This window comes from Malus domestica, chromosome 05 (assembly GCF_042453785.1).
Source record: "Malus domestica chromosome 05, GDT2T_hap1".
Classification (NCBI taxonomy): Eukaryota; Viridiplantae; Streptophyta; class Magnoliopsida; order Rosales; family Rosaceae; genus Malus; species Malus domestica.
Genome location: NC_091665.1, coordinates 25,812,141 through 25,824,828, shown reverse-complemented (window position 1 = coordinate 25,824,828; position 12,688 = coordinate 25,812,141). Strand labels below are relative to the sequence as shown.

Sequence of the window (12,688 nt, the reverse complement as noted above, 5' to 3'; positions counted from 1 at the left end):
GTCCCAATCTAACGTTACGAGAATCAGCAGCAAACTTGAGGAACGTTCGATCGAACTCTTTCCATGCCTCCCCATCTGCAGGATGTCGCATCACATCGTCATCTACCCGTTTTTCTTTATGCCATCTCATGTCTGTGGTAGTATGCGACGACATATACAATCGCTGCAACCTAGGTTTCAGGGTCAGATAACTCATGACTTTTTGTGGGATCTTAGTGGTTCTATTATGAGATGTCATTTTGAACATCGACTCATTGCATATAGGGCATTTATCCAATGTTTTATACTCTTCATAGAATAAAATACAATTGTTTTTGCAAGCATGAATTTTTTCATAACCCAATCCAAGACCTTTCAACACCTTTTGCGTGTCTCTATGGTCTTTCGGCAAACAATTGTCCTTCGGAAGCATTCTCTTGAAAACCCCTAAAAAGTAATCGAAACACTGGTTCGACATACGATGCTTTATTTTTCCATGCATCGGTTCCACAATGGCCGTGAAAACAGAAAAGCTTTCGCACCTCGAGTATAGCTCTTGGTTGGTATTTTTTAATAGTTTTTCATATTGTTCGAACTCTGCACTGTCCATTGGTGTAGGCACGTCATCTTCCCCTTCGTGATTGGTGTTTTTCGATGCAAATGGAAAAGCATCATTTATAATATCCATGACTTGTTCATTAGGATCGACAATAGGTTCAACATTATCCATTCTAGGGTCCGCACGGATTTTGGTGAAATTGAAGTGTTTCCAGGCCAAATTGGCCTTGGCCTCAGGTATAAAGTTTACTCTACTAATTGAGATCTTCAATTCTGTATTTGTTAGAATTTTTGGAAATAGTCGGATTTTCCGGCGAGCCGGGGTGGCCAACCGCCACCCGCGGCGGCCCGTGCGGCGGCGCGTGGCCAATGGCCCTCCAATGTCATTCTTAGCATGTGTTTAAGGTTCTAGGTTCAGTTTTGATATTTGATGGACGTAAATTGAGTAATTGAACCTAAGTTCGTTTCGATTCGTGGTTAGGTGAAAATGTGAATTGACGATCCGACTGTCGGATCGTCACCAAACTTTGATACGTTGTAATACGTAATATTTGAGGATTATAGGAACTTACGGATCTGGAATCCGATTTACGGATCTTTCGGAATTGGAGTTGTAAGTTCATAAAATAGAATGTTAACCGTCACTTGATTTTGACAATTGACGGAGATCCGACCGTTGGATGGTAATGAAATTTTAGGATGTTGTCCTAGAGGTATATTGTGAACCTTTGGAAATTATGGATTTGAAATCTGAGTTGCAGATCTTCCAGATCGAACTACGTAGTGACGTGTTTTATATAAGTTATATATTCTATCGATATGATTTCTGAGGTTGGATTTGATTATTGTTCTAGGCGCCGATTGTCATGACGCATTGATGTGTGGTGCTAGGGAGTTGTTAGGCGAACTCCAGGTGAGTGGGTAGTATTTATGTTTATACCTAAATACTATTGATATTTTTCCCAGAAATTGAGTTTAAATGAAAGTACGTTTTAAAATGCCATGCATGCATATTATGAATTATATGATTTGGTATATGATGCATATATGTGAAATGGTGCTGTGGACGCACATGTGAGTATCAGGTGAGGTTTATGTTGTTCATGTGATTTATTGATGATGTGAATTGTGTTGAGAGCTCACAACCTGCACCCTCGGTGTTAGTGCTTATGTTATTCACCCTGCATCACACGCTCACCTTGGATCCAAGTAGATGCTAGTCGTACAGACCACTAGAGGTGGTTCCGGCATGCCAGTCGTACAGACCATTAGAGGGGTTCCGACTGGTAGGTGACTTTAGATTATGTGCATAGATGATTGATGAGAGAAGCACTAGAGCGTATTATTTCACCATCTTAGTCGTACAGACTACTATAGGTTGTTTCGACTTATGTGTAGTGTAGTGCCGTACAGGTCACAGTTGGTGACTCCAGCTGGATGGGATATTAAGCTATAGAATCAGCCGTACAAGACCACTATAGGGTCTCTAGTTGATTTATTATTTCACCTGATTTATATTGATGCATTCATATTATATTTTGGCATATGGCATGGCATGGCATATTCTTTCTGAAAAGTGTTGAAGGATTGTGATTTGAGCTTTTGATGATATATATATGTTTATATACTTTTTTTCTGGGAAAGTATACAGGTTTTACGGCGAGGGGTTAGAAATATTTTAAATGAAATGTTTTCGAAAAACTTTGTTTTACTGACCCACTCAATTTTGTTTTGCGCCCCTCCAGGTTCTAGATAGCAGAGCTTTGGTGGCCACGAGGAATCCAACGGTGTTCTGACACAATTCACAAAAGTATGACTCACCCTCGGGTGTTTCATCTTAATAATTGTATTTTTAAAGCTTCCGAACTGTGTAAATGGTTACGTCACTCTCACGTGACGGCCAGCATGCCCTCCTTCGGGACGGGGTATGTCAGTTAGTATCAGAGCCTAGGTTGCAATTCTGGACATCTTGCGAATTTCCTAGTGTCTTATGTCAGAACTATACCGCCTCGTAGTGAGCCACGTAGTTCGGATGAGCCTAATTTCCCTGATATAGTAGTTTGGGGGGAAACTATTGCCATTGTGATTCAGTCTATTATCTAAAGGAACCTTTTGAGACTGGTTATAAGTTAAATTTGAATCACTTTAGGGAAATGAAGAACCTAAGGGAGCAGATCGATGGCTTAATCATTTGGGAAAAGACGTTTCGGATTATGCAAAGTCAAGGGAATCTTCCTCCCGACAGGTGGGTCGAAATGACTACCTAGTTTCTGAGTGTTGAATCTGTATTCTGATGGAGATAGGAATGTTATCCGATGTTATCGGAAGAACAACCGTTTGGAAGTCGTTTAAAGAATTGTTTAAGGAAAAGTTCATTCCTCCGACATATTATTATAGAGAGTTTACAAACTTGCTTTGTTTCCATTCGGATGTTGTTGCTAATCCGGTCGAGGTGTTATGTCATTTTTGGCTGGATAATAAGAAGAAGTTGCGTTCTTTGGTGACCACTATTCATTGTGATGTTGTTGAGCATTGAGGACTCTGAGAACATGATCAGCGAGAGTAAAGAGGAATAAGAAAAGAATGAGAATCAGAAGAAAGACGATGAAGTTAAAGATCCGTCATATCAAAGACCTCGGATGACTCAGAGCTTCAAAAGAAGTGAAACTAGAGCTAATTTTCCCAGCTGAGGTTTTAGTGCCACTGGTCAGAGACGAAGTGATAGATTTACTAGTGATTCCAGATCTCAGAGACAAGGTGACTCTGGTAGAGGAAATGTATCTTTGTACCGTAGGTACAATATTAGGCACATTGGAGAGTGTGGGAAGTTGTGAATGTGTTCATGTGGTTAGATGAGACATAGAGGTATGAATTGTCCCTAGGATCAGTTGTTACCCAGCAATCTTCCTTGACATATTACTTGGAAAATTGATGAGTAAGTCGTACAGGTCACTATAGGTGACTCCGACTTATGTGCTAACATGGATGGTCGAGCTGTAGACTCAGCCGTACAGGTCATTCTGGCTGACTCCGGCTGATATAATTCTTATTATTGACGATGTTGCTAAAGGAAGTAGTGAATTAGCACGATCGAGGCGTATATATGTCTTTCCCTGTGAGGAGTAAAATGATAATATTGCACCCTTAAGAATTGTTGCTTACTTATCGAGACGACAATGAGTTATCGTTATTGCGGGCTGCAAACCGTAATACCCATAACTTAATTGTTGGATTCATTAAGCAAGTAAACAGGTAGGTCATTCTATGTTGGTTATGACTATTCGGGGTGTCCAATGATGGTGGAAGAAGTAGTTATGCCAGCGAATCGTATCCCGTTAGACATTGTGGATTTCGATGTGATTTTAAACACAGATTGGTTATATTATAATCGTGCCAATATGGATTGCTACGGGAAATCAGTTACTTTCTATTGTCTTGGATTATCAGAGGTTACTTTTGTGATTGAGCAAAGTGGAGTGAGACATGCCATTATTTCTGTTGTGAGAGCAAAGAGATTGTTATCAAAAGGTTGCCAAGGATACCTAGCTTATGTGGTGTTGCAGGATCGTACTCCTAGTATTGTGGATGACGTACGAGTGGTAGACATTTTCCTAATGTGTTTCCGGAATGATTTACATGGATTGCCACCAGACAGAGATGTGGTGTTCACTATTGAATTGTCTCCAAGTACAGACTTTATGCTATAGATTGGTTCCTACAGAGTTAAAGGAATTGAAAATTCAGTCACAGGAATTGGTTGATAAAGGTTTCAGTCAACCTAGTACGTTACTTTGGAAAACCCCAACTTTGTTTATAAGGAAGAAAGACGGGACCTTAAGAATATGTATGGATATTAGGTAATTGAATCGGGTAACGAGTAAGAACCGTTATCCATTGCCGCGCATTGATGATTGTTTGATCAGCTTAGAGGTGCCTATGTGATTTCAAGGAAAGAGTTGAGGTCTGGTATACTCTTAAGTGAAGGTAAAACATACGAGTCATTTTGAGTTGGTATTAAAATGTTTGAGAGAACATCGGTTGTATGCTAAGTTTAGCAAATGTCAATTTTGGACGAATCAAGTGGCATTTTTGGGACATGTGATATCTACACAAGGTATTCAAGTAGATCCTCAATGAGTGACAACTGGGGAGAATTTGGAACAACCTCGAACCGTCACTGAGGTACTGAGTTTCTTGGTCTAGTAGGTTACTATAGACGTTTGTAAAGGATTTTTCAGTCATTGCTTTGCCATTGACGTGATCGACTAGAAAAGAGGTCAGGTTTGAGTGGATGAAAATTGTGAACAAAGTTTCAGCAATTAAAGCATTATCTCACTCATACACCTATTTTAGCACTCCCAAATGATAAAAGGTAATTATGAGGTCTACAGTGATGCATCTTTGAATGGGTTAGGATGTGTGTTGATGCAACATGATAGAGTGATTGCTACATTTCACGACAATTGAAACCTCATGAGATGAATTACCCTACTCATGATTTAGAATTAGCAACTATCATTTTTGCTTTGAAGATTTGGAGACATTGTCTTTATGGGAAGAAAAGTGCAAGATTTTTACGAATCAAAAGAGTATCCAATATCTGTTTATTCAGAGGTATCTTAATCTTAGGCAACGAAGGTGGATTGTGTTGCTTAGTGATTATGATTGCACGACCAGGGTGATCGTGCAAATGTTGTGGCCAATGCTTTTAGTAGGAAGACCCTAGTGAAAATTAATGTTTGGTACGATTGCCATGTTCATCTTCTTGTGGATTTGAGATCTACTAGAGTAAAGTTGGGAATGGAAGATCGAAAAGAAAACATACTTGCTAATTTTCAAGTTAGGCCTATTTGGTAGGTCGTACTCGAGACTCAAGCGTTTGATGAAGAAATTCAAGAATTTATTTAAAGCAAGGAATAACGGGAAAAAGAAAGACCTCAGAGTTAGAGAATTAGATGGCAAGCTTATGCAAGAGAACAAAGTGTTTATACCTAATGTTATGGAATTAAAGGAAGCAATTTTGGAGTTTGCGTATTGTTCAACTTATACAATGCATCCTGGAGGTACTAAGATGTATTATACCATTCGATCATTTTACTATTGGTCAGGTATGAAAAGAGAAATGTTTGTATATATAAATAGATGTAAACATCTGTCAGCAGGTTAAAACGGAAAGAAAGAAGTCTTTTGGATTGATGTAGTTATTTCCCGTTCCACAGTGGAAATGAGAAAATATTAATATAGATTATGTGTGCAAGTTTCCTTGTTCACGAGATGGTTATGATGAAATTGAGGTGATAATTAATTGGCTTACTAAATCAGCGCAGTATTCTTCAATGAAAGAGCAGTAACCTTTCCAGAAGTGCAACAGTTATTTATCTGTCTTATGGAAAAGAGATTTGGGCTTACGGATCTGTTGAACTTCTTGGGTATGTTGGTCCTTTCAGTTTGTTCCCTAGAGCAACGCCATAAGGCCGTGGAAAGCTGTGTCTTGTGTTTCGAAATTGTTAGAATTGTGGACGGATGGTATTCAAGGCCCTGAGTTAGTGGAGGAGACTACTCGGAATATTCAAGTAATTAAGTCTAACCTGGAAGTGAACCAGGATTGACTAAAGAGCTTAGCAGACAAACATGCCACTGACCGGACGTGTAATGCAGGAAATTGGATGTTTTTGAAATTACCACCTTGGAAAGGTGCGGTTCAGGTCAAAATGGAAGACAAGTTAAATCCTAAGTACATCAGGCCGTCTTTGACTATTGAAGGAATCGGTGAAATACTTTCAAGTTTGAGTACCTTCGGGATTGGATAAGGTGTATAGTGTAGTTCATGTTTTGATGCTTCGTTACAAAGTAGCAGATTTGTCGTGTATGATTCCGGTTCAGCCCTTAAAGATTAATCCGGATTTGACTTATAATGAGGAACCCATGATTATTTTGGAATAGAAAGAGGAAGTCCTGAGAAATAAAACAGTGTACTTGGTAAAAGTTTTATTGAGGAATCATTCAGCAGAAGAAACTACTTGGGAGACAAAAGATCGAATGAGAGGGATGTGTTCCAGATTGTTTTATGGATATCGATGGATTGTAAAGATTGTGTAAATTTCGAGCACGAAATTTTTTAAGGTGGGTAGATTGTGACAGCCCGTCCCTGATTTTAAGAATTTTAAAGTTTTAATAAAGGATTTTACAAAAATGCCCTTTGAGGCACGCGCATTATTCGAGGTTAATCGTTGTGTCGTGCCATCTAAGATTTATTTTCTTGACATATCCTCATAGTACTCGTCGCTACGGACGTGTAGGCGCTGACGGTTCGTTATTTGGAGTTATAACGAAAAAGATTTTCAAGTTTGAAGTTTGAGCATTTTATAAATTTTATTATTAAAATTTGGATGGCCCAGATTTAATGAAGAATTAAATGGATGGCTAGGATGAGAGAAGAAGGTTTGTGTGTGTGTGCGCGTAAGAAGAAGAAGAAGAAGAATGACGATTGGGCAGTCGGGAAGAAAGAAGAAAGGAAAAAAAAAATGGGATTGGGCAAAACTGCCCAATCTGAAAGAAGAAGGAGGGGACGAATCAGGAGAAGAGAGATGGAGAGGATGGCCAATCGGAACAGGGGAAAGGAGGAAAGGAGAGAGGGCGAGAAGCGGAGGAAGAAGAACAGAGATGGGTTTTCAACCTATGACTCGCGCAGCGACCTGCTCCCGCAATGCCATTTTCCGACGGTTTTCCGTCCAAATTTCTGGTCTTCTTCAACCTCCCATCAACCCCAAACACCTGCAAGACATCCTAGCATCCTAATTGACCCAACAATCAATGAATTTCGTGGTGATTTCGCAAAGAACACCCACACGGGTGCCGCGACTTTTTGTTCAAAATTCGCCCAATCCCGAAGCAATTTCTTTCAATTGCCACCACCCATACACTTCTCTTGAGGCCTATAACAAAGCCCAAGCATTGGTTGGGACGGCGGAGTTGATTTGAAGACGAATTGGAACTCACCCAATTCTAGGGTCCGCACGGATTTTGGTGAAATTGAAGTGTTTCCAGGCCAAATTGGCCTTGGCCTCAGGTATAAAGTTTACTCTACTAATTGAGATCTTCAATTCTGTATTTGTTGAGAATTTTTGGAAATAGTTGGATTTTCCGGCGAGCCGGGGTGGCCAACCGCCACCCGCGGCGGCCTGTGTGGCGGCGCGTGGCCAATGGCCCACCAATGTCATTCTTAGCATGTTTTTAAGGTTCTAGGTTCAGTTTTGATATTTGATGGACGTAAATTGAGTAATTGAACCTAAGTTCGTTTCGATTCGTGGTTAGGTGAAAATGTGAATTGACGATCCGACCGTCGGATCGTCACCAAACTTTGATACGTTGTAATACGTAATATTTGAGGATCATAGGAACTTACGGATCGGGAATCCGATTTACGGATCTTTCGGAATTGGAGTTGTAAGTTCATAAAATAGAATGTTAACCGTCACTTGATTTTGACAATTGACGAAGATCCGACCGTTGGATGGTAATGAAATTTTAGGATGTTGTCCTAGAGGTATATTGTGAACCTTTGGAAGTTATGGATTTGAAATCTGAGTTGCAGATCTTCCGGATCGAACTACGTAGTGACGTGTTTTATATAAGTTATATATTCTATCGATATGATTTCTGATGTTGGATTTGATTATTGTTCTAGGCGCCGATCGTCATGACGCATTGATGTGTGGTGCTAGGGAGTTGTTGGGCGAACTCCAAGTGAGTGGGCAGTATTTCTGTTTATACCTATATACTATTGATATTTTTCCCAGAAATTGAGTTTAAATGAAAGTACGTTTTAAAATGCCATGCATGCATATTATGAATTATATGATTTGGTATATGATGCATATATGTGAAATGGTGATGTGGACACACATGTGAGTATCAGGTGAGGTTTATGTTGTTCATGTGATTTATTGATGATGTGAATTGTGTTGAGAGCTCACAACCTGCACCCTCGGTGTTAGTGCTTATGTTATTCACCCTGCATCACACGCTCACCTTGGATCCAAGTAGATGCTAGTCGTACAGACCACTAGAGGTGGTTCCGACATGCCAGTCGTACAGACCATTAGAGGGGTTCCAACTGGTAGGTGACTTTAGATTATGTGAACAGATGATTGATGAGAGAAGCACTAGAGCGTATTATTTCACCATCTTAGTCGTACAGACTACTATAGGTAGTTCCGACTTATGTGCAGTGTAGTGCCGTACAGGTCACAGTTGGTGACTCCGGCAGGGCCGTACAGGTCACAGTTGGTGACTCCGGCTGGATGGGATATTGAGCTATAGAATCAGCCGTACAGGACCACTATAGGGTCTCCGGTTGATTTATTATTTCACCTGATTTATATTGATGCATTCATATTATATTTTGGCATATGGCATGGCATGGCATATTCTTTCTGAAAAGCGTTGAAGGATTGTGATTTGAGCTTTTGATGATATATATATGTTTATATACTTTTTTTCTGGGAAAGTATACAGGTTTTACGGCGAGGGGTTAGAAATATTTTAAATGAAATGTTTTCGAAAACCTTTGTTTTACTGACCCACTCAATTTTGTTTTGCGCCCCTCCAGGTTCTAGATAGCAGAGCTTTGGTGGACACGAGGAATCCAACGGTGTTCTGACAGAATTCACAAAAGTAGGACCAAGGAAGAAAATATCGGTGATATCGGAAATATCGGTAGTCCGAAAACACGGAAATATCGATGGAAATATCGGTAAAATATCGATATCGATAAAAATTACATGGAAACCACGGAAATTGTAAGAAAAACTTGGAAATTTGTATTGAAACTTTGTAGGATGTTTATTTAGTCAATTATCTATTAGTTTATCACAAAAAATTGGAAGGAAATGCATTGCACGATGGATTTAACATTATCAAGTTGATTATATAGCGATCTGACAAACATTATGAGTGTAGAAAATATGTAGTAATTAATGAAAGAAGTCTAAACACACCATAATCATTTATATATAATGAATTAGTACAATATTTTACACTTTAGTACCACATAGAGTTCCTATGAGGTTCAAATTTGTCACTATCTTCATCATCTCTATGTGTAGAATGAGTGTATTGTGAAAAGTAGTTATCAAATGATAAATCCCCAAAATAGTTTTGCATGTAATTGTTAATATGCCACCCATATGGATCCGAGATTGGTTGAGGTTGTCCATAAGAAAAATCATTTGAAGATTGAGGCTGGGATTGATTCCATGAGTCGCTCGATTCCATCCCAACAGGAATGGGATATAAAGGGTAGGGAAATGGTTGGTTATGAGTATAACCATAGTTACTACTTCCCAATCCAAAAGAGTCTGAAGTTCTAGATAACGAGTCATCTTCTTGACTTGACAAAATCCCTTTGCCTCTTTCTCTGCGAGTATAGTCCTTCCCTATGGCACCAATTCCTGGTCCTGCCCGCCTACTGCCATGGTCATCATCTTGTGTTGCATGCGTGAAGTTTGCCTCACCAGTGAAGGGGCTCATATATCCGGGAGGTGGTGGTCCATAATAGTTTCCATATCCACCACCACTACCTCCAGCTCCACTATTTCCTTCATCATTCCCACCTCCGGTGGTAGGTGAGTCTCCTGATCTTGTACTAGAGCTATCATTAGTATCAGCACGATGTTGTGGTTGTGTAGGATTGGAAAAAGGTGGAATTCCAGTGTTGCTTGGCATTGGGTGCAAAAGTTCTTCGAAAGAGTCAGCGCTGCTAGATCCCACCTCCTCCTCTAATACTCTTTCTACATTTATCCCTTCATTACGTGCTTCTTCAGCAACTCTGGGAGCTGGGTTGCCTTCATCATCATCTAAATGAAGAGGTCTAATCCATTGAAAAAGTTGGTTACCCTCCGTATCATCATCTTCACCAACAATATCAAACACATCTAGTGGGTCACCACGGTCGACATGATCGATTTCTGCTTCCTTATCTCGAATTTGAAGCTTCATGTTGTAGTAGCAATAAACTAATTTTTCCAAGCTACTATGAGCCAACTTATTTCTTTGCTTTGTATGGATGAGTGCAAATGTGCTCCAATTTCTTTCACAAGCTGATGAGGAAGCTGTTTGTGATAATACTTTTATTGCTAACTTTCTCACAGTTGGTGCATCGGTCCCATACATGATCCACCATTCAGCTACAATGAAAAATAATGTTGATAAGCCTAATAACTCCAACAAATTCTATTATAAACTTATAGTGAAATATGTTTATACTCACTAGGAGACATATTTGTTCGAGCAGCAACTGATGTTGGTTCTCCAAATGTTCTTCTTGCATCTTTAAACCATGTTAGCTGAATACAATAAATTGTGTTAGTTTAATCCAACAAAGTAATTATTATAATTTAAGTAATTGTGTACCTCATTTCCAAATTGGCCAACTGCTGGTGATGCAGGGTCTAATTTAGAGTATACATTATGTACAACACGTATAAGGGTACCATCATCTCCAACACCGGGTCTGTATTGGTATCGGGGATTCAAATAATATGCTGTTCAAAGAAACACATACTCTAATAAGATAAATAATACTTATGCAACTAAAGAAATGAATTGCAAATTATGACATAATTTATACCTGCTGCATGCAAATCGTGGTATAATGTTTTATACCATCGGTCTTCAATTATTTTTACGACCCACCTTGCACCATGTTTTCTTTCCAATTCATCCTTCACTACACGCATCAACTCATATACAGCCCCCATAGTAGGATACACTTCTGTGTCAACGATCCGTAAAACTTTGTAAAGAGGTTCAAACACTTGACACACATGTTCTGTTTGACTCCAAAAAGCATGATCAAGCACTATACTTTCCACCAAACGACCTGTATTTGAGCGGCTAAAATTGTGGTTGGCCCAATCATCACTGGTGAATAGTTGCTTCAACCCTGCTTTCTTCTTGAGTAGGCTGTTTAATGCAATATAGTTGGTGGCGAATCAAGTGGTAGCTGGACGAATAATTTCTCCTCTGCAAAATTCACGCATCTTTGCCAACAACCAACCGTGATTGTAAATATAATTAGTGATCGTTCTAGCTCTTTTGACCACAGTAGCAACATTCTCTCTCTTCCCCATTGCCTCAAACATAAGATCAATACAATGTGCTGCACATGATGTCCAAAACACATTATGATGCTTCATTAACTTTTTTCCAGCTTTGACAAATGCAGAACCGTTGTCGGTCACGACTTGGACAACATTATGCTCTCCCACCTCCATGATTACATCCCTCAATAATTTGTAAATATATTTGTAATTCTTTATATGGTCTGAAGCATCAACAGACTTCAAAAAAATTGTCTTGCCCTTGGAATATACCATGAAGTTGATGATAGATAATCTGGTCGGGCAGGTCCATCCGTCACACATGATTGTGCAACCATTAGTTTCCCACTTTGACCTCAACTTGTTAACATACTCGCCAATGTCTTTATACTCCATATCCAAATATTTGTTTCTTATCTCATAGGGAGTGGGAGGTTGTACTCCAACACCGGCCTGTTGACATCCCACTACCATATTTTTGAAATGATGTGATGAAGCCTTCGCAGCAGGGACATTTTCATAGATAAAGAACTTGCTAATTAGACGCCCCATTCCCTCCTTCACATTACCTCCCTTGAAATAACTCCAAACACTCTTTTGACGTGCGTTGGATGACTTATATAAACTTGGGGCTATTGGTGGTGTTGGTTGTGATTCTCTAAGACTGCCTCCCCGTCTCATTTGTGCACCACCACTTGTCCCGGAACCTTGTCCCCTATTAGGAATTTTATGAAGGTTTTCTCTTTCCCATGCTGACTGTTTGGAGGCACGTAATGCTTGTTTCAAACTGCGTCGTTCTTCAGGTCCCATGTCATCATCACATTCGTCCTCATCGTCATCATCATCACTGTCAACCGCTTGGCCATAGACTTCTCCCCGTAGCTCAGCTCGAATATTTTCCATTCCTTGTGTCATCTTTTCCTTCTGCTGTTTTTTATTTTTTAATAATGTGCTGATGAATGCCTTCACTTCTGGGGGGACATTATCGCATCGTTGGACATTTTTTGATGGATCTAATCCACTAAGATGATACTTCAGTCGTGTCACTC

General features: G+C 39.6%; 1 protein-coding gene across 2 annotated transcripts; it reads right to left on the bottom strand.

Annotated features, from left to right (window-relative positions):
• Positions 1-9,516: 9,516 nt before the first annotated feature.
• LOC139196464 (uncharacterized) lies at positions 9,517-12,349 on the bottom strand. 2 transcript variants are annotated; one of them, XM_070822452.1, is made up of 4 exons: positions 11,168-12,349; positions 10,951-11,081; positions 10,808-10,883; positions 9,517-10,724 (listed from the first exon to the last, which is right to left on the bottom strand). In XM_070822452.1, the coding sequence occupies exons 1-4, from the start codon at positions 11,295-11,297 to the stop codon at positions 9,580-9,582; spliced, it is 1,482 nt and encodes a 493-aa protein (XP_070678553.1). In that variant the 5' UTR covers positions 11,298-12,349; the 3' UTR covers positions 9,517-9,579. The 2 variants fall into 2 exon arrangements, with proteins under 2 accessions (XP_070678553.1, XP_070678554.1); XM_070822453.1 differs by lacking the exon at positions 10,951-11,081.
• Positions 12,350-12,688: the final 339 nt, after the last annotated feature.

What these genes read in the sequence shown, in the direction of transcription:
- LOC139196464 (XM_070822452.1), bottom strand. Translation starts at nt 11,297, where the DNA reads ATGGGGGCTGTATATGAGTTGATGCGTGTAGTGAAGGATGAATTGGAA. An exon ending in CCACGATTTGCATGCAGCAG is followed by an intron (nt 11,082 to 11,167) that starts GTATAAATTATG and finishes TTCTTTGAACAG; the next exon opens with CATATTATTTGAATCCCCGA. An exon ending in TCGAACAAATATGTCTCCTA is followed by an intron (nt 10,725 to 10,807) that starts GTGAGTATAAAC and finishes TTTTCATTGTAG; the next exon opens with CTGAATGGTGGATCATGTAT.